Source organism: Lampris incognitus, chromosome 14 (genome assembly GCF_029633865.1).
Source record: "Lampris incognitus isolate fLamInc1 chromosome 14, fLamInc1.hap2, whole genome shotgun sequence".
NCBI classification, from domain to species: Eukaryota; Metazoa; Chordata; class Actinopteri; order Lampriformes; family Lampridae; genus Lampris; species Lampris incognitus.
In genome coordinates this window covers 38,389,071-38,410,225 of record NC_079224.1, presented here as the reverse complement: position 1 = coordinate 38,410,225, position 21,155 = coordinate 38,389,071, and the positions used below count along the sequence as shown (strand labels likewise).

The 21,155-nt window shown below is 46.4% G+C and overlaps 1 protein-coding gene across 1 annotated transcript in view; it reads right to left on the bottom strand.

Moving 5' to 3' along the window:
- Positions 1–3,955: 3,955 nt before the first annotated feature.
- The window catches only part of LOC130124105 (protein unc-13 homolog A-like), a 48,561-nt gene continuing 31,361 nt past the window's right edge, over positions 3,956–21,155 (bottom strand). The window contains exons 29-43 of the mRNA XM_056293507.1: positions 20,924–21,020; positions 19,476–19,619; positions 19,286–19,363; positions 17,176–17,253; positions 16,993–17,081; positions 16,226–16,369; positions 14,737–14,860; positions 14,518–14,523; positions 12,703–12,759; positions 12,492–12,572; positions 10,994–11,141; positions 9,496–9,552; positions 7,437–7,523; positions 7,126–7,282; positions 3,956–4,244 (exon numbers count right to left, since the gene is read on the bottom strand). Coding sequence (XP_056149482.1) covers positions 3,956–4,244; positions 7,126–7,282; positions 7,437–7,523; positions 9,496–9,552; positions 10,994–11,141; positions 12,492–12,572; positions 12,703–12,759; positions 14,518–14,523; positions 14,737–14,860; positions 16,226–16,369; positions 16,993–17,081; positions 17,176–17,253; positions 19,286–19,363; positions 19,476–19,619; positions 20,924–21,020 — 1,636 coding nt within the window. The remainder of the gene's footprint in view (positions 4,245–7,125; positions 7,283–7,436; positions 7,524–9,495; positions 9,553–10,993; positions 11,142–12,491; positions 12,573–12,702; positions 12,760–14,517; positions 14,524–14,736; positions 14,861–16,225; positions 16,370–16,992; positions 17,082–17,175; positions 17,254–19,285; positions 19,364–19,475; positions 19,620–20,923; positions 21,021–21,155) is intronic.

Genomic DNA, 21,155 nt, shown 5'->3' with positions numbered 1-21,155 from the left:
ATCAAACATTTGATTTTGGTCAGGCGGGGTGTGGACGACTCTTTTCAGCGCTACAAAGTAAACCTGAGCCCTAAATATAGCTTTCTATTTCGTGTTTGTCTTTGTTATCTTGTCACCCGTTTCCCCTTTCATAAGTCAATACTCCAGTGCAGTATATGACTAGCTGCTGCTTTTGTATTCACAAGCGCCCCAAACCAGAAAGGTCAAGGAAACGGTTCTGGAAAATATCGATTTGCTGAAATTCTTGATGGCGTGCGAGTTAATTTGTATGGTTAGCTTGTACGAGAAGTTGGTTTTTCGAGGAGCCACAGTGCCTCCGGTTGTCTCCTGCCGGCGCTGAGCAGGGGGAACGTGATCAAATAGACAGTTTGCGACACAAATGTCCTTTTAATAGGAAGCAGATCACAATCAGGCTGCATTCCAGTTCCAGTTCATCCTCTTTATAGAACAGTTAATGATAAGAAACAAATTAGAAACATCCTCAGTAGAAAATAATTCTCTCATGCAAATTCTGTGTTCACGCTACATTCATATTGGTTACAGATGGTGTATTAACAAGCTTTTTTGAAAAATAATATTTTGATGAGTTAATAAATAGGCGTGGAAAAAAAGGTATCCCAAATTACATTAAAGAGACACACGTGCTGGCACAATAAAGTTTCCCATCATGCAGTTGTAGTTGATTCTATTCACAGGGTGGGCATCACTGGTCTCCATGGAGATGTGTCGGCGTGCATGCATGCATGTGTGTCAACCTACATGTGCCCTTTTGTGCTTGAGCATAGACGTGTGTGTGTGTGTAGATCAGGTTCTAGGCTGGTCTGTGTGTGTGTGTGTGTGTGTGTGTGTGTGTGTGTGTGTGTGTGTGTGTGTGTGTGTGTGTGTGTGTGTGTGTGTGTGTGTGTGGATCAGTACTTCCTGTGCAGTGGTCTATATATGCATACACACATCGACAGGGATATCAGGCCAGCCTTGCTTTGTTTACTTTTTCAAGCTCGTAATTGACGATTGAAATGTCAAGCGCTCCCCCTGTGCCCTGGAATTACACAGACAAAACCAAATCCAGACAACCTCGCCGGACTCTGCGTTGAGCGATAACGAGCCACTAAACCGGATGCGCTTGAATGGTGTTCTCTCGGACGGGTGGCACGCGCAAAGGATGTCTCGCTAACGATGGGACAACGAGCCAGCGTCAACAAACGGACTTCCAGTTTAACTGGGTCACCCAGAAGTCTACCGCGATCGAGCGAGTGAAAAGATAAATTTGTCGGCCAATGCAGAAGGCGCGAGTTGGGTCCACCGAGCGAGTCAGGGGTTCTGGACTGAACGATCCTCTTTGACGTGGTCCTAGAGAGAAGGCGGCGGTGAGGACACGTGACATTCAGAAGCCTTGTATTTGGTAGAACGCGAACAGCATTTGGTGAAGACGTGTATGAAAACTCTCTCTCTCACCGCTGCGCGGCGCTGTCTCGCCATGTCGCTCCCCCGTAACGCCGGCACAAACCCAGTTCCTCCACCACGTGACACTGTACTGAAACGTACGCGTTGCGGCACGTGTCGCTGGCGTGGTCGGAGCGGCACGTTTCTGTTACAGGCCGCGAGATGGACGCGCGGTCACAGCCTTTCACGAGGGCCGCATCCCGGTCTTGTGCTAAAGGGAGTTGATCGTGGTGCATGAAATAGTTTCAACTAAGACGCCCCGTGACCGCGAAACAGGTGAAAAGAGGACTGCGATGGCTTTATTCTTTGCAAAACATAAGCTCTCGACCATGCGAGTTTGGTCCTCCTCCTCCTCCTCAAGGCAAACGTTAATTCGCGCACAAAAAGTATTTTCCATGTCCCTTTCCCGGCCTTCCGAAGTGTGGTCCCTACTCCTGAGAAAAAAGCGCACGTGTATGTGAACGGGAATCGGGTGAGTCTGCAGCAGAAAATATCTTTGCGATCCAAAAGTTAAAAAAAAAAGAAAAAAAGTATTAACCTCTAATCTTCGTGGTCCTTGGTGCTGAATATTGCAATTGGTACTCGTCTATAGGCAGCGCATATATTTGTGTATGTACATATTGCTCACAATCTCAGAGCCCATTTTGCAGGCGGTCAGCCCAGCCCCCCCAACACACACACACACACACACACACACACACACACACACACACACACACACACACACACGCAGCCAATGACACAAAGTCGCTTACAGGGGGTTTGATCTTCAAACCCTAAGAGGTTGCGTGAACATACAGACAAACCCACTGCTGCCTTGGGAGACGGAGACAGACAGATGTGGATGGAGGCTCTGGGTAGGACGGTGCAGGTGTTGTGCAGAGCCGTCACGGGGTTTGCCGGAGTTGTCCGCATTGCTTTGTTGACAAGACGCCCTCGGGTTCACACACTTTGGCCCGCGGCTCACCGGCTAAAAGGCCTCGGTTCTGATGCAGTCTTTAAGAAGGGCGTCGACAAAACCGTCTGCACAAGTCCATCAGAAGTTCCCTCCAAGCATCTTTGCGTCATAACTTATCGGAGACTTCCTGTACTCTTGTGGGTGTCCAGAAGGGCCGAGTTCTGGCTTCAGTTGTACTCGGGCAGTGCCGGCCAGAGAGCCCCGTGAGCAAACCTTGCAGCCACTTTGGCAACGTAACCACAGACGGTGTCCACCAGTGAGTAAACTGACATCCTATAGTCCACTGATCCTGTAGCCCTTTTGGAGTGAATGTGCACGCGAGGCGAGGACGGAAAAGGGAGATTGCCTTGTTTTCAACTCTAGGGTATTGCTCCTTTGTAGTGACATGAAGCAAGACGGTTGAATTAAATTTTTTCTAAAAAAAAAAAATGAAGAGAAAAATAGCCACCAACTGGTCTGTATATATACAATATGGCCATAACATTGTCCTCCAAGTCACCTTGCTGTCAATAGATCAGATGTCCAACTCATTATTCGTCCCACTGTCTGAGTATCTCCATGGTAGTGAAGGCTAGCTTGTCAAAGGGTCAAATCAAATTTTTTTTCTTTCGTTCTCTTTTTTCTTTTTTTTTAACGCGTTGATTGCACCATGCACACACAGATTTAAGTCGGAATTGTGGGATTCTGTACATCCGTTGCCATGATAACAGCGAGTGAATCACAGTGTTGTTGGGGTCAACATGCAAGAAGCGTCACGTCACAGGACAGACTAGAGGGTACGTCGCCCCTGGACACTGATCCAAGATCAGTTTTGTGATTTTTTCTTCTTCTTCTTCTGCTCTCTCGCCAGTGACGGCGTTTTGGGGTTGAAAGAGAGGAAATTGATCCTAGATCCGTGCTTTACGTCAACTTACACGACACGTCACACCGCGCGCGGGGAGTGTTAAGCGGAGCGAGCGACAGAGGGGTGGAAGCGCGTGGGACTGAAAGAGTGGCGGACAGACAGACAGTCGGTCGGGCAGCAAGGCAGGCAGGTCAGCGGACGGACGGACGGACGGACAGATAAGAGCATAGCTAGGCTAGGACGGCTCTCCCGGAGACGAAGAGAAGCCGAAGTGCAATTATGTCTTCCTCAAACTATCAACGTGGTTAGTTGTTCCGGTGTGTAATAGGACACATCTAGGTTTCCGAGATTACAGCATACAAAAGGTGTGATATGTTGTAAGAAAGCCGGGGCAAGTGATAAGTGCTTGCTAATGTGTGGCTAACGCTAAGCCGGGTATTTTTTTTGGAGGGGAAGGAGTCTGTCCAAATATTCAAAATAAGATACCAATGCTTATAAACACGTCTCTTGTGTGTACAGTTGAGAATATTGCAGTGTTAATGTTGCATAACATATGCAGGTCTATGTACATTATAGCGTTCTGATGGGTGTGCTTCTGTACTGCACGTCTTATTTATGTTACCGTGGGGCGCAAGTGTACGAGGGCGTGCGTAACACTCGCGTCTGTCGGGCGGTGCCTCTCGTGTATGTGCGTGCACGTGTCCCCCCCCCCCTCAGCTGCGACCCTCCTCGACCGAGCGCTGGTCCGACTTGAGCTTGACGAACTCCTTCGCCACGTCGTCGTTGTTGCGCTGGGAGAGGATGCGCAGCACCGTCAGGCCCGTCTCGTCCATGTGGACACGTTTGCCCAGCGGGAGCCAGCAGGTCACGCTGCCCCTGTTGGCCATGTCCTTCACCTGCAGCACGGCCATGCCCACCGTGCGGTCCTCCCTGGCGAAGCAGTAGTCCTTCACGCACACCTGCAGCTCGTAGCTCTCCGGACCGACCTCCGTGCCCAGGGAGCTGGATCAGGGCAGAGGGCAGAGGGATGGGGGATGGGACACAGGGCGTTGGGTTATTATATATTTTTTATTTTATGCGTGCTTTTGATGAAAACTGATCCTTAAGTCACCCAGTTTTGCTGCTTGAACCTTGTAAATATGAACCAACCGGAACACAGTAGCGGGAACAAGTGAAACATTGGCTTAAATAAATAGATAAATAAATATGTAGTCCGGGTGAGAAAAGGCTGGGTTTAGTACAGTTGTTAAATGCATGTAGTTTTACTGTCATTAGAGATTTGCTAAGGTCTGAGGTTCGCAGCCCGTCTGCCCTAAAAAAGAAATAAAACTAAGCAAGTTTGATGGGCGCACACGTGGTATAGCGAGTGTACAACCTACCCTGTATAACATAAGAGTGTTTTATTGGTTAGTGTCAAATGTCAATAGGGCAAATCTTTATTGTGATTGGATGAGGGGCGGGAGTAGAAAAAAACTAGGGAAGAAGAAGTTCGAGAGAGTTCGTGAGTGAAGGTCTCAAGTGAAGTGGCGTTCCACTGTTTTCAGTCTCAGCATTATCCTGTATTCGGCTTTAATTATATACTTGTTAGGGTCGACTCTTATACGTTGATCAAACGTGTAAATTGCAAGGTTTGTTGAGTCAGGTTATATTCAGAAGTTTGAGGTTGTGTACGTAAATTCTCACCGTTAACTTCGTTTGCTAGCTCAGTCAGCTTACGTTAGCCGATTGCTCCCGATTAGCTTGGGTAGTTAGGCTAATCTGACCTTTACTTTAATGACGACAGCTGTCATTCGAAATACGGTCTTTTACTGACAACACGTAGGAGTCGACTCGGTTTTATAGCACGTTTGAAAGACGGGTTTTATTTTCTGCGCGATGCGACCCCAGCGTTCTTTACGAGTGTCTTGCTAGTCAGATATGCTAGCAAGTTAGCTTATCTGTATCGTAAATACTCCGCCTTGTGTAGGCGAGCCTGGAGCTCGTGGGACTTGAGCCGTAGTATTCGGCAGTACACCAGCCCGGTCACGCGCCCCGCGCATGAAGTTTCGCATACGGCGGTTCATTGATGGATTTTGGTCATCGCCCACGCGCTGTGCCACGTGGGCGCGTAGGGAGCTCTCCTGGCCACAAGGCGGCGCTACTTGTCCCACCCGACCACCCGCGGACATCGGTAAGTACAGTCTCACGCGGCTCTATTGAGTGAAGGAGCCCATTGTAAGTAGCGCGCGGGTCACCACGCACCCAAGCAACGAGCAGGCCTGCAACGTTGATTAGTTGATGCGGGTTTGGGGGTTATTTTATTTGTGTTATAAAGTGTGTGGGCGTTTTGTTTTTACTTGGGGGCATATTATTCTACCGCAATAGGTACGTGCACTTGTTTTAAAGCACAAAGCGAAGTACTCTGTTAGGGTACAGCCAATACATTCCTAGGGGTCCATTTAAAGCAGAGTATCTGCTATAGTACTGCTTACAGTCAAAGTAATTAGGCCCAATCTATTTAAAAGCTATAGGTAGTTAGCTTTATTGGAGGTATACTCACAGCTAGTCATGTTGTGCACTAAATAGGTATAGATATATTCGAGTATTATTACTAGAGCTGTACCTAGCAGTATACTAATTACATTTTCCCTATTATACTGATGTCCACTAAATAGATATAATACTATTATCATAATCCTGGTCTCGCTTTATACAGATTCTTTCCCACTCTATTCTATTTACATTTAGAATTATATCTATATATTAAATAATTTTCCCATTTCAAAAGCAGTGGTATACGTGGGATGCACAAAGGTATTGGTTGTGCAACTATTGACTGGAGTCACATTATTCTTTATTTGCATTTCCTTTTTTGTGGTATTTGACGTAATTGATAATTGTGCGCCTTTTTGCATTGCTGCTGTCACAACTTTACTTTAGTCACATTCCTAAGTTCAATACATTACCTGTTTATGTAAGGAGGTTGTCTGGTCCAGTTATTTCATTCTGAATAATAAGTTGAGTTCATTAAGCATAATTTTGCTGGGTATAGTTAACTCTTATTCAGAATAGTATTTCTATACGAACCCGTAGCCCCACCTTCCTAGTTTATTCCCTTTCACAGCATCTATAGACACAGAGTAGGGGGTGGGCACTATATATATATATATATTTTTTTTTTTTATTATTTTTTTTGTGGGATTTTTCCCCTTTTTTCTCCCCAAATGTATCCGGCCAATTACCCTATTCTTCCGAGCCGTCCCGGTTGCTGCTCCATCCTCTCTGCCAATCCAGGGAGGGCTGCAGACTACCACATGTCTCCTCCGATACATGTGGAGTCACCCGCCGCTTCTTTTCACCTGATGGTGAAGAGTTTCGCCAGGGGGACGTAGCGTGTGGGAAGATCACGCTGTTCACCCCAGTTCCCCCTCCTCCCTGAACAGGCTCCCCAACCGACCAGAGGAGGCGTTAGTGCAGCGACCAGGACACATACCCACATCCGGATTCCCACCTGCAGACACGGCCAATTGTGTCTGTAGGGACACCTGACCAAGCCAGAGGTAACACAGGGATTCGAACCGGTGATCCTCGTGTTGGTAGTCCATGGAATAGACCGCTACGCTACCCAGATGGCCCATGCATGAAAATTCTGATGCTACCTAGCATACATTGGAATCCTGCATGCACAAATATTCAGAAAAATGGTGTGAAGTCGACACTGTAAATGAGAAACACCACTTTCCATAACTTACAATACGTACAACCAAAAAATGAATAAAGTGCATGCCAGATGGACAATCTGTCACAGAGCTACCAAACTGTTCAACAACTGCAACCTATACAAAAAGAGAAGTGAGGTGAAAATCGAAACCGATAGGCGATGAATTCGTAGTCAGGCACTCACTATTGGAAGCTCTCGTTGAACTTGGGGGACCAGCTGTTGTTCTTTGACTTGGTGGCAAATTTCCTCTTCTTGTCGCTGAGGTGGGGGCCGATAATGTAGACTTCCACGAAGGGGCGGAAACCCTGCGCCTTCCACTTCAGGTCATTAGCAGCCACAACTGCAGCGGGTCGGGGGGTGGGGGGTATTGAAGTAAAGACAAAATTAAAAAGTAAGGAAAGAAGGTCAGAAGAGAAGTGAAGAAGAATGGGAGGTGATTGCCTTGATAACATTCTCCTTTCCGCTTGCTTGCTGTCTCATCCTCTGTGTCTTACCTTTCACATTGATCTTGTGTTCTCCATTGGGCTGGGGTAAGACGTCCACATGCATGACCACATCTCCAACCGCATCCACTCCAGACGCTGTAGGAAAAGACACTTCTGATTGGTTGGTTGAGACACAGGTATTAGGTATTACAGGTACTATACTGTATTTTAAAAAAAATTGTTATGCGTAAATGTGATCCTATTAGGGCCCCCCCCCTTCTCCCCAATTGTACTTGGCCAATTACCCTATTTTCCGAGTCATCCCGATCTATACTCCACCCCCTCTGCCGATCCGGGGAGGGCTGCAGACTACCACATGCCTCCTTCGATACATGTGGAGTCGCCAGCCACTTCTTTTCACCTGACAGGAGTTTCACCAAGGGGACGTAGCACATGGGAGGATCACGCTATTCCCCCCAGTCCCCCCCCCCCCCGAACAGGCACCCGACTGACCAGAGGAGGCGCTGGTGCAGTGATCGGGACACATACCCACATTCGGCTTCCCACCCGCAGACACAACCAATTGTGTCTATAGGGACGCCCGACCAAGCCAGAGGTAACACGGGGATTCGAATCTGCGATCCCCATGTTAGTAGGCAATTGAATAGACCACCACGTCACCCGGACGTCCTTGGATCCTTATAGTTTTCATACCTGTAAACGTGTCTGTGCGATCCAAAAGCAAAGAAGTAAAACCGGGATTTAAGTGCCGGAAGATCGTAGGATGGGAACGGCTTTTAAACAGACGTAAACATTACTTTTACTTTGACAAGTACACACACACACACACACACACACATGCAGACATTTAGTTGGGCATATCACAGCATTTGAAGACGTGCAGACAGGCACGTACACAAACACACAAATAGGTTTTTCTGTGATAAACAGATGAGCAGGACTTGGCTGGGTGCGGGCAGCTTTGGTGCGAGCTCCAACGCTAAGCTTGCCGACTGTATTGCAGTGAGTTGGTAATTCTCTCATGACCTATTGTTTACTCCGAACACAAAAAAAGTGGGGATCGGGGTGTGGAGAGAAGGGAGGGAATTTGAGTTTGTAATGCAAATTCTGGAGAAAACGCTCCATCTCATCAGCTTTTCCTCACGGTACGCTCAAATCTGCTCGCCACGACAAAGCCCCTCTCCACGCCTCTGCTCCCATTCACCGTAGGGGAATGGGAAGACAGCCTCTCAAACATGAAAGGCCGTCTTCACCTTTCCACCCTCATTTGACTTATCTCAGGAATCCCAGGATGCCGCCCACATCCCTGATTGGATAAATGACATGACACCCAAGGGACATCGTGTCAAATGTTGACCTAAGAACTCATCTCACTTGCAGAAATCGGGAGAATCGAATGTAAATCTTAGACTGTAAGTGAGATTTAGAGCTATGCAAACAAACTTGACTTCATAAATTTGATATTCCCATTTTACCAAGTTTCATCTGCCTCCCCGTCTCCTGGGAATACCCATCCATTATCCAAGCCACTTATCCGAATTAGGGTCACGGGATGATGGAGCCTATCCCAGCAGTCATTGGGAGACAGGCGGGCCAACACTTTCACACCTAGGGGCAATTTAGTATGGCCGATTCACCTGACCTACATGTCTTTGGACTGTGGGAGGAAACCAGAGCATCCGGAGGAAACCCACGCAGACACGGTGAGAACATGCAAACTCCACACAGAGGATGACCTGGAATGACCCCCAAAGTAGGACAACCCTGGGGTTCGAACCCACGGCCTTCTTGCTGTGAGGTGACCTCGCTAATCACTGTGTCACTGTGCTGCCACCTCCTGGGAATAGTTAGTTGATAAAGAAGGAGCCCAAAACACAGACTACACTGTGTAATACAGAGTGGAGAGAGACTGGAAGGAGGGAAAAATGAAGGGGAAGGAGGGAGCCAGGAAATGGAGGAGATCCTTCCAGGACAGTCAGGCAGAGTGGGCTGCAGCAAGGAGCCAACGTTTGGTTGTGGTGATGGAAAACATAAAATAAAACACAGACAAGAATCTTATCTGCTCCACAGTAACACGCATCGTATACACAACTCTGCTGGCACGTACCTTTCTCTGGTGATGTGTCTTCATTGGCCGTGTACCTGATTCCTTTCCCTCCATGGACTGAGACAGAGAGAAAAGAGAGAGAGAGAGAGAGAGAGAGAGAGAGAGAGAGAGAGAGAGAGAGAGAGAGAGAGAGAGAGATGAGATGAGATGAGATTTGTAATCACAAGGAGAGGAAGAGTGTACAAAGGGGCGAGGGTCGGGTTTGAATAGTAGGGTAGTGGTAACCATCGTGTTGGAGACCAAACGGAGGCAGGTTGTGATACACACTCTCTGAGAAAGTGAGCACAAGGCATTTCAAATGTGGAGTACAAGGTTTTTAGAAATCCTTTCAATCAATGACAAGCAAAAAACACAACTTGCGTTTGTTTGGGATTTTAATTCTGAAATATAATGATCAGCTGCTTCTTTGCTATTTTGGTACCATAAGTGAAATTCAATAAAATTGAATTAAATCAGACAACAAATCTAATTCAACGCTGTAATTGAGCGGTTCTGTTCACTTTGATTAGCTGTGGCATGTTCTGGCAACATTAAAGGACAATTTCAGTAAAAAAAAATTTCTTTTTGTACGCGCAATCAGTACTGATGAGAAATGTCGTCGAATGAAGCATTAAAATCTGTGCTCTACTGCTCAGAGTCTTTCTCACAGCGCCTACACATACCAGAATGCATTGCACGCAAGCTTCATTGTCTATAAAATTCTCAGTGCTACTATTGTGGGATGTTATTTCAACCATTGGTAATGTAGCTTAGTAAAGAGAACCATGATGTGTGTTTTTTGGAATTTTTCCCCTTTTTCTCCCCAATTGTATCTGGCCAATTGCTCCACTCTTCCAAGCCATCCCGGGCGCTGCTCCACCCCCTCTGCCGATCCGGGGAGGGCTGTAGACTACCACTCGTCTCCTCCGATACAAGTGGAGTCTCCAGCCGCTTCTTTTCACCTGACAGTGAGGAGTTTCACCAGGGGGCCGTAGCATGTGGGAGGATCACGCTATTACCCCCCAGTTCCCCCTCTCCCCCGAACAGGCGCCCCGACCGACCAGAGCAGGCGCTAGTGCAGTGACCAGGACACATACCCACATCCGGCTTCCCACCCGCAGACACGGCCAATTGTGTCTGTAGGGACGCCTGGCCAAGCTGGAGGTTACACGGGGATTCAAACCAGCGATCCCCGTGTTGATCGCCCTTGGTGATGTGTTTTTTGAACAGCGTGTTTAGAGTAGACTAGAGTATTAGAAATACTGCTAGGCTGTAGTTTTTCCGTCTGCCTAATGACGTCACGATACGTCAGTTGGCAGAGGGGGAAAAAAATTCGGTTTCACTTCCGCCCCAGAGCTGCAAAAACCACTGCAGGTATTTTTCCTGTGCTGTCCCTGTTGTACACAGACACAGATAAGGTGGGAAATCAGCAAATTTTCTCTTTAAAAGTAATTAAGACTCTTTCGGGATAATTCCCCATGTGTTGGAGTGAAATATGTAAGTCGCTGTGTCGTCCTACCCTGAGTGTTCTGTGAGAGGACAAACTTCCTGATGAGTTTGTCTGTGGCCTGGGTGTAAAGGGACAGGGCGTAGCGCAGAGACTGCAGGTCGGGACTCTTCTCCAGGAACGTTTTCTTCAGGCCCACCCCGCCGGCATGGAAGTATTGCTGCAAGCCAGATGGGACAGTGCAGGGGAAAAAAACAGGTATTAAAAAAAACCAGATAAAAAATCAGGTAGTAAAGCAGCTGAACAGCTTTGTATGCCACAAAGCTCTCTAGCAGAAGTAGGATGGTTTGACAGTGATTTAATAAAAAACTTTAAGGCCTTCAAAACCTTGCAGTAATGTGATCTCAGAGCACATTACTGCAAGGTTTTGAGGGTTACGTTCATACCGGAGAAGTGCTTTATGAGATGCAGACAAAGCTGAATCCCAATGCAGTGCACACATTGAAATGCAGGAGTGGCTATAATGGAAAACTCACAAGGAGCTATCGTGTCCCTGCTGATATTTACGGGTTATATTATTGCACATTAAGATTAATTGGATGAATGTGAAGAAAGACCTCCTGAATCTAAAAATAAAATTACTAAAAATTACTATCTAGATTTATATAGATACTTCTGTTGTCCTGGTGTGTGACAGCAATTAAGGAGAATGTTTGGGGGCGGCATGGCTCAGGAGATAGAGCAGGTCATCTAGTAATTGGAAGGGCGCTGGTTCGATCCCCGGCTCCTGCAGGGAGCATGTCAAACTGTCCTTGTTCAAGACACTGAACCCTTAACTGCTCTTGATGAGCAGGTTGGCACCTTGCATGGCAGCCTCCTCCATCAGTGTGTGAATGTATGGGTGAATGTGAGGCAGACACTGTAAAGCAGTGTTTCCCAACCCAGTCCTCGAGGAACCCCTATCCTGCAGATTTTCTTTGCAACCCTGAATAGGTACCTGTTTGTAGTTATTCAACCAATCAGCAATGAATTATGTCAGATGTTGCACACCTTGCATAATTAAGTGCTGTGAGATGATTGGTTGAGTAAGTACGAGCAGGGCCACCTATGCAGGGTTACAATGAAAATCTGCAGGATAGGGGTTCCTTGAGGACTGGGTTGGGAAACGCAGCTGTAAAGCACTTTGAGTGGTCGGTAGACTAGAAAAGCACCATATAAATGCAGTCCATTTACCATTTTAACATTTAGCCATTGTCGTTCACTGTATCAACCCGTTTTTCCCCCATGTGACTGTAAAGCTCTCTGAGACTATAACTGATGTAGGGCTAAACAAATAAAGAGATGTAATTTCTTAATTATAGCATTTATTGGTAGTATTGTCGAAGAAGAAGCCCTGTGATGGCCTGGCGGCCTGTCCAGGGTGTCTCCCTGCCTGCCGCCCAGTGACTGCTGGGATAGGCTCCAGCATCCCCACGACCCTGAGTAGGATAAGCGGTTTGGATATTGGATGGATGGATGGATGGATCTCTACAATAAGACTGAAAATGTGAATGTGTAAAGTAGACCGTACCTTGATAGTGTCCAGAGCAAGCTCTATGACGGCACACTGTTTTGGAGTCAGCGCTTTGGCCTCCTCTCGCCCCATGTGCTCCTGCAAGACAGACCAGACAGACACTCAGCGCATCATTCACTGCATGGCGAAACAAACATTTTTGTTAGATTTCATTTGTTTTAAAAGCTTCTGATGCAGTTGCGCAGTTGCCGCCATCCACTTTCATTACCTTTAGCTTGGAAAGCTGGCCCAGCTCCTTAGCGGCATTGAAAATCATCTGAGTGCCCTGTTCACGAGAGACAGAGAGAGGCGAGTGAAGGGGTTAAGGGGGGAGGGAAAAGACGAGTGGTGTTCACCAGATGATACTGGGAGATTACTACAGGATTTTGCAGAAAGACACTGAGGATTTTGAGAGTGTGCGGGAAGTGTATTTTGGGAAGATGTGCGGATGAAGGAAAGTACAGGAGACATTCGTTGAGAGTGAATGGGACGGGAGAAAACCAACTCTCCTATCTTAATTAGACAAATGCAACTGCTGATACATAACTATTAACCATCTGTCAGGCTGTTTAACGACATAAACGTGCTCGCCCTCTTTCCTCTATATCTGGAAAGCTACTGTCTATACCAGTTTCAAGAGGCTGGCCCTAAAATGGTGGAATAAATTCCCGTCTCCCATCAGGACTGGAGACGCACTTATTTTTAATCAAGGAAGGCCCAAAACTTTCCTTTTCCAGGTCTACTTTAATCCACAGATGCTCTCTAAGCATGGCTTTGTGACAGATTTGTGGCTTTGTTTAGCTACTTAGGAATCCCCCATTAATATTAATATTAATTCCACTTTTGGTAATTTATCCGTTGCGCATTTACAATAATTGCACTAGAAATGCCTTGCACCCTTGGCTATGATGACTGCTTTTCAGTGCTCTAAGATTCCTGGAGGTTGACACACAAATCTGCTAATTACCAACTCGCTTGTAAATCGCTTTGGATAAAAGCGTCTCACTAAATGAGAAAATGTAAAATTATTTTAAACGTTAATGTGTCTATTTCAGTTGGATAAATAGGCTAAACAACTTGAGTTTCAGGAAGAATGCAGCCTTCTACAAAAGAGGATGGGGGGGGGTAGGAGCAACAGTATTGCAGGGCCACATGGACGGGGTATGGAGTGCTGTCTCTTGTGCACCATGCTCACACTGCAAAAACTCCATCCATCCAAGTCATTTATTCTTATATTCTGTCTTAAAAACATGTTGTCTTAGAAAAACACAAGAAAAGTGAAGTTAACTCACTTCATTGGCATTTTTTCCCCTCCCCTTTTTCTCCCGAATTGCATCCGGTCAATTACCCCACTCTTCTGAGCCTTCCGGTCGCTGCTCCACCCCCTCTGCTGATCCGGGAAGGGTTGCAGACTACCACATGCCTCCTCCGATACACGTGGAGTCGCCAGCTGCTTCTTTTCACCTGACAGTGAGGAGTTTCACCGGGGGATGTAGCGCGTGGGAGGATCATGCTATCCCCCCCCGAACAGGCGCCCCGACCGACTAGAGGAGGCGCTAGTGCAGCAACCAGGACACATACCCATATCCGGTTTCTCACCCGCAGACACAGCCAATTGTGTCTGTAGGGACGCCTGACCAAGCCGGAGGTAACACGGGAAGATTCGAACTGGGATCCCCGTGTTGGTAGGCAACGGAATACACCGCTATGCTACTTGGATGCCCCCCATTGGCAAAATGTTTTTTTTTTCAAATTTGCAAGAAAAATCTAGTTTTAAGCCTCAATACTTGATTAAATAACTGGATGTTTTTTTTTTTTTTGCAGTTGTGCATCTACAATGGGTTTTAATGCACCACAAAAAGACTTTGATACCCCAAAAAAAGAGCACAGGGAGAATTTTAGAGTGACTTAAACTACAGTGGGAAGTGTTTGAGGTCCTCAAGGTCAGGAGAAAGTGGACTGCTCCAGTCGACATAGGACAGTATTTGATCATGCTTACAGAGACTCTGCAGTACACACACATACACACTACAGCAGTACTTACAATCACCTGAAGAAGGAGAGAGGAGAGAAAGGATGGGATAATGGCAAGATAGAGGAGTTAGTGTGTAAACTGATCACAGTGGAACATTTTGTTGAAAAGCATTGGTGGTGAGAAAAAGAAAGACTTGGAGATAGAGAGGGAAGAAGGTGTAGAAATGGGGAATTGTGTGTGTGTGTGTGTGTGTGTGTGAGTGAGTGCAAGGCTTGGTGTGTTAGCTACCGTCTGGTCGGTAAGTGTAGGAAGCACGACAGTTTTCTCCATGGTGTTCATCACCAGCTTCCACAGCTCCTTCAGTACTCTCTTCAACACTGTCTTCTCACAGATCTTGGCAAATAGTGACAGGCTGGAATAAACAAACCCACAGCCTGTCAGCAAACAACGCACGGCTCTGTGATAGGTACACCAATCAGCCAAAACATTACAACCACCTGCCTAATATTGTGTAAGTCCCCCTCGTGTGCTGCCAAAACAGCTCTGACCCGTTGAGGCATGCACTCCACAAGACCTCTGAAGGTGTCCTCTGGTATCTGGCACCAAGACATTAGCAGCAGATCCTTTAAGTCCTGTAGGTGTGCGAGGTGGGACCTCCATTGATCGGACTTGATTTTCCAGCATATCCCAGAGATGCTCGATCGGATTGAGATCTGCGAAATTTGGAGGCCAACGCAACACCTTGAACTCTTTGTCATGTTCCTCAAACCGTTCCTGAACAATTTTTGCAGTGTGGCAGGGTGCATTATCCTGCTGAAAGAGACCACTGCCATCGGGGAATACTGTTGCCATGAAGGGGTGTACTTGGTCTGCAACAATGTTTAGGTAGGTGGTATGTGTCCAAGTAACATCTGCATGAATGCCAAGACCCAAGGTTTCCCAGAACATTGCCCAGAGCATCACACTGCCTCTGCTGGCTTGCCGCCTTCTCATAGTGCATCCTGGTGCCATCTCTTCCCCAGGTAAATAATGCACACGCACCCAGCCAACCACATGGAGTAAAAGAAAATGTGATTTATTAGACCAGGCCACCTTCTTCAATTGCTCTATGGTTCAGTTCTGATGCTCATGTGCCCATGTAGGTGCTTTCGGAGGTCGACAGAGGTCATCATGGGCACCCTGACCAGTCTGCAGCTAAGCAGCCCCATACGCAGCAAGCTGCGATGCACTGTGTGTTCAGACACCTGTCTATCATAGCCAGCATGAACTTTTTTAACAATTTGAGCTACTGTAGATCTTCTGATGGATCAGACCAGATGGGCTAGCCTTCGCTCCCCATGTGCATCAGTGAGCCTTGGGTGCCCATGACCCTGTTCCTGGTTTACTGGTTGTCCTTCCTTCGACCACTTCTGGTAGGTACTGACCTCTGCGTACTGGGAACAATTCACAAGAGCTGCCGTTTTGGAGATGCTCTGACCCAGTCGTCTGGCCATCACAATTTGGTCCTTGTCAAAAGTCGATCAAGTCCTTACACTTGCCCATTTTCCTTCTTCCAATAGATCAACTTCAAGAACTGACTGTTCACTTGCTGCCTAATATATCCCACCCCTTGACAGGTGCCATTGTAATGATATAATCGATGTTATTCACTTCACCTGTCAGAGGTTTTAATGTTTTGGCTGATCGGTGTATCCTTTTAAGCATGTTTATTGACATGATAATCATATGTGTGTTAATATCAGACTGTGCATGTAATCTGTGCATATATTTGACTCACTTGCTGTCCAGGAACTCCATGATGGGCTGCAGAACATTGTCAGCCTCTTGCACCACACTCCCGTTGGCAGGGACAGTCTGACCTTTGACTTGGGCCAGGATGTCCCCCATCTGCCTCACGTTGTCCTCGATCTGGGGCTGGAAACTACATCAAAGCATGCACACAACAGTACACAAACATGCATTAATGTCAGTTGCTGGGGCCGGCTACAGTCACAGTTTAAAGTATACCTTGATCTGGTTATTAGAAGACTACAGTGAACAGTGCTTAACGCACTGTTTTATTTTTTCTGTAAACATTCATGCATATCTGCAACAAGCATAGTCAACGCATATGTTTTTGCATGTATTGATACAGTGATAAGACTTATGCTGTAAATTCATATTTGAATTAACATTTTCTAGTCTTTGCACTGTTAAAAAGATACACACTTCTGTCCTCTACAGTCCTTCAAGTTCTTCTCTGTAGCAACTTGACAACTGCCACATATTTGCATACCTGTAACTCCATACTGCATACATATACATACATATTTTCATCGATTTATTGATTTGCGCTGTCTTCGCAATGGTACTTGGTATTACTGCTCCTGTTTGCACCAAGTATAAATGTTGTGAGTTCATGCATATGTGTGATTTTCAACATCCACACGAACTAGTTAGCATATTTCAGTTTTGGTGTTGAGATGCTTACCAGGTCTACTGCCACGCTGGCACACAACACGCATACAAGCTGTTAACACACACACACACACACACACCACCTACCTGACAGCGAAGATGTGGCTGAGGTCGTCCATGACGTTGTTGAGTTTATTCTGCAATTCCTTGAGGAAGTCACTGGCCTCCACATTCAACTAGAAGAGGAAGATGTGGTGAGTCTAAAGGCCATGTCACAGTTGTGTTATGAGTACCCAAGAATTACACACACGTGGTAAAACCTGGACTTACATCTTTGCCTCCCATGGCTTCAAACATCTTTTCCAACTGAACTCTGAGCTGCTGGATGTTATTGATGATGATACATGGCTGTGGGAAGGAAAGGTATCATTACTACTGTGGTCATACACCATTCAAATTCCTTTTAGTACCTCAGTTATTTGAATCTTGCAGGTACAAAAAGTTTCCAGTCAACAAACTAGATGTGCGAGTCTCCTTTTCCTCTAACTAGAGAACAGACAAATCTCCAGTGTTGGGGGCAGTTATGAAGTCTAAACGCTTCACTCAGCTAGAGACTGAGGACACTCCCAGCTTACGTTGCTAAAGCAATTAGTTGCACAACCAGTTTTTTTTTTAATTGACAAACATTGAACTGTACAAACAGCCCTTCGGGTAGATATTTCGGGACTTCTATTCGAAGTTTAAGCAGCTGGTACTCAAAGCTTTTCGGAGGTCAAAACGGAACGTGCTCGCTGGCCGCCATCTTGCCCGGCAGAAAACGCGTGCTTGTGAACACTGACGTACCAGTAACAGGTGCATCGTGGGACGGCTCAGCCGCAGTCACCGAAGAAGACGCCTTCAAAGTTTGTTGGCGTTGGTCGCATTTGCGGCGAAACACATCAATTGGTTTTAAGTATTTTTTTTAGCTTTAAACAAAGTCGCTGTAAACCCTTAATTACACCAATCTTGTGGACTGAGCACACATTCGATAAAATGGAATCATATAAGCTAACGTTGCTCGGGAAATCTGTTTTCAATGGCGGCCTGTCCAGCGTGCCTCCCCGCCTGACGCCCAATGACTGCTGGGATAGGCCCCAGCATCCCCGCGGCCCTGGGAGCAGGATCAGCGGTTTGGATAATGGATGGATGGGTTAAAAAGCTCTCTCCGTGTTACCCAGTGATTTCACTACATCTCCAGTTTGTTTCACTACGGAGGAGGATGGGGGAGAGCATCATTTCCGGTAAGGTGTGTTCTAGATCTCCAAAGCAGTAGGCGTACTGTGTTACATTTAGAAGTCCCCAGATGATTGGCAGGTGGCGATCTCCGATTGTTTGGTATCACGAGACTATTGTGCTGTTAAAGCAACACACACACACACACACACACTATCTCACTACCCATTTTCTTGTTTTTTTGCTCTCATCAAGCAAGTTTAGTCCATTTAACTGGTCTTATTGCTTCTCTGTGTAAAACAGTCTTGTTGATGTGGGCCAGGAGTTTTTAGTAATTACTGCTCCTTTGGGACACCGAGTCTCATTGGGAGTAAAGCCCATTCTCCCCCTAAGCACCACATTCAGTTAATTACACAGCCCTAATTCACTTAGACACACTTTCACCTGGGCAAGGCTATTTACACTAAAGAGAGCGAGGGATGGGGTTGGTCTATTGCACTCAAATCAAAGGACCTCCCAGCTGACCCCACGTCAAAGTCTTCAAACCAGGGTCCGCGGTGGTGTAGCGGTCTAAGCATCGGCTCTGTGTCGATGCAGTTGCCCACTGGGGACCGGGGTTCGCGCCCCGGTCTCGTCAGATCCGACTATGGCCGGACTCGATGAAGCAGCAATCATTGGCAATGCTGTCTTCGGGAGGGGGGTGGAGTTGGCTTGTGTTCGTCACGTGAATGCGTCTCTGTGTATGTGGGGGAAAAGCAGTGGTTCGGCCTGGAGGCGCCTTGTCACGAAAGTGGGGAGGCGTCTCCTTCGAGACTGCCGGTCGGAGAGATGAAGTTGGCGAACGCATGCAGTACGAGGGGTGGGTGTTTGAACTAAAATAGGGATCGATTGGCCACTAAATTGGGAGGAAAAAAAGGGAAAAATCAGAAATAAATTTATAAATGTATATATATAAATTTATATATATATATATATATATATATATATATATATATATATATATGTCTTCAAACTAAGACTTCTCAGAGTTTGAAATGAGTTATAAATGTAGTCTCCGCTTTCTAGTCCCCTGCCACAAATTTCCATCTGGTACCCCGCTGTAAGAGCTAAATCCTCCACTATCATCTTCACGCAGCTTTGAAACGGGAAATTTGAATGTATGGTGCTCGGCTGCTGTAACATGTTTCCCCGCTAAATCTACCAAGTTAAAAAGGTCTCAAACACCCACCACTTTCTCCTTGTTCACGTGATTTGGAAAGTCCTTGGCTATGATATCGGCATAAGACAGCAGGACGTTGCCAATGGTCTAAAAGAGAGAGAGAGAATCAAACAGAGGACAAGGAGAAAAGGGAGAATTCTGGAAACCATTTCAGATTTGAAGAGGAGAGATTCAAAGAGTATTTTGAAGGGAAAATCACCTTAGCGAATCTCTTCATGTAGTTGCCAACGATCTGAGGGTCAGGACACTCCAGCTTGCGGATGATCTCGAAGCTCTGGTTGAGCTGAGAGAACACGTCCACAACCGAACAGGAGAACAGAGCGTGCTCAGACGTGACCTGGAACTGGAGGGGGAACAGGACCAGATGAAAGAGTGAGAAAAGAGGAGGGGAAATGCAGGCACATATAGTGTTGAGCATGGCACCATTGCTGTCAGGGTAGGGGGTGTAATTCCAATTTGGGGCCATCCTTACCACAAATGTATGCTCTCATTGTACAGTTAGTTGTGCCTGCCGAATAACATCTGGATTCCCATCATAGACAGGCTGAACTGAGCCTGACCCTTAGCCCGGTCATGCCTACAGTCGCTCCATTTTACAGGTACACGTGACTTTACAACCAAGACATTCTGTAGTGTTTATTTTTTCTGCTGTTCAAACTCCACAGAGTAAAAAATAAACCCATGATGAGTTTTGTGAAAGAGATGAGAGGGCGATGATGGGGTGCAGGGCCCTTATTGGCGCCCTTGCCATTAGTTCAATTGAATGGTGCCCTTATGGGGTATGACCATGCCTGGGGGCGGGGGCTGTTCTTGCTGACACAAGAAAGAGGAAGTAGCTTCAGGCAACCGTAATTGGACCCAGAGGGCGGCTGACACATGAGAATCTTCTATAGGAGCCCTGCCTGCTCTGACTCAACGTATAGGTGTGTGAGAAAGTGAGTCGGTAGATGGTGTGTGTGTGTGTGTGTGTGTGTATGTGTCCGTGCAGGCAAACCATCCACTTTTGCTGTAGCATCTGCTCTTCTCTGCAGTGGATTTTTTTTCATCTACCTTTAGTATTGAGTCATTATTGATTGCCTTGAGGCCTCCAACCTGCTTCTCTTCCTCACTGAGTCTGTTATGTGCTGAGTCAGGAGGGCCCAGGCATACAGCCTATTTGCATGAGAAATACAGGAATAAATTGATAAATTTCCTGAGGAGGGTTTTTGCTGGTAGGAATTAAAATTAAAGCCTCTGCACTTTATTGCCGCCTCAACAGAAGCTGATAGTTGGATTGTCTAGTTTATTCTAATTCAGTCATGTGTAACCACAACTTTAGTGTCATAACACAGGAGGGAAAGTTTAAGCAAGGAATGGAATTTAAAGTCCAGTATGTGCGGGGATTTGTAAATCTACCAACCCAATATCACAATCCAGGACTGTCACGGAAAAGTAGCATGTTGATGGGATTGGTCTTGTCTATGTGTGAGTCTGAGTTTGACAACTCCGGGAGGGATTTGAGAAGCAAATTTCAGACGTGGCAATATGACAAGGGAAAACTGTCAGTAAGGAATAACCATTCCCCGGCTGCATCCATTGAGCGAGACTAGCAGAATTTAACTCGGTGTATTTGAAACATGGAAGGTATGGATTAAAAAAAAAAATTACCCCGTCTTTTTTGTCCCTCTCCAGCGCACCGTGGAGAAAATCTCTGGACACCTCCTCATTCTCGTCCAACCACATGATGACAAATGGCTCAAACCAGCTACAAAAAATCATAAGACAGGAGGGAATTTTTTTTTTTTGAAAGAAATTATACATGGAGTTGTTCCCACACAAACGGAGAGCATTTTCAATGTCGAGGTGATGAATTTAGGAGGAAACTGGCACGGCCGGATAC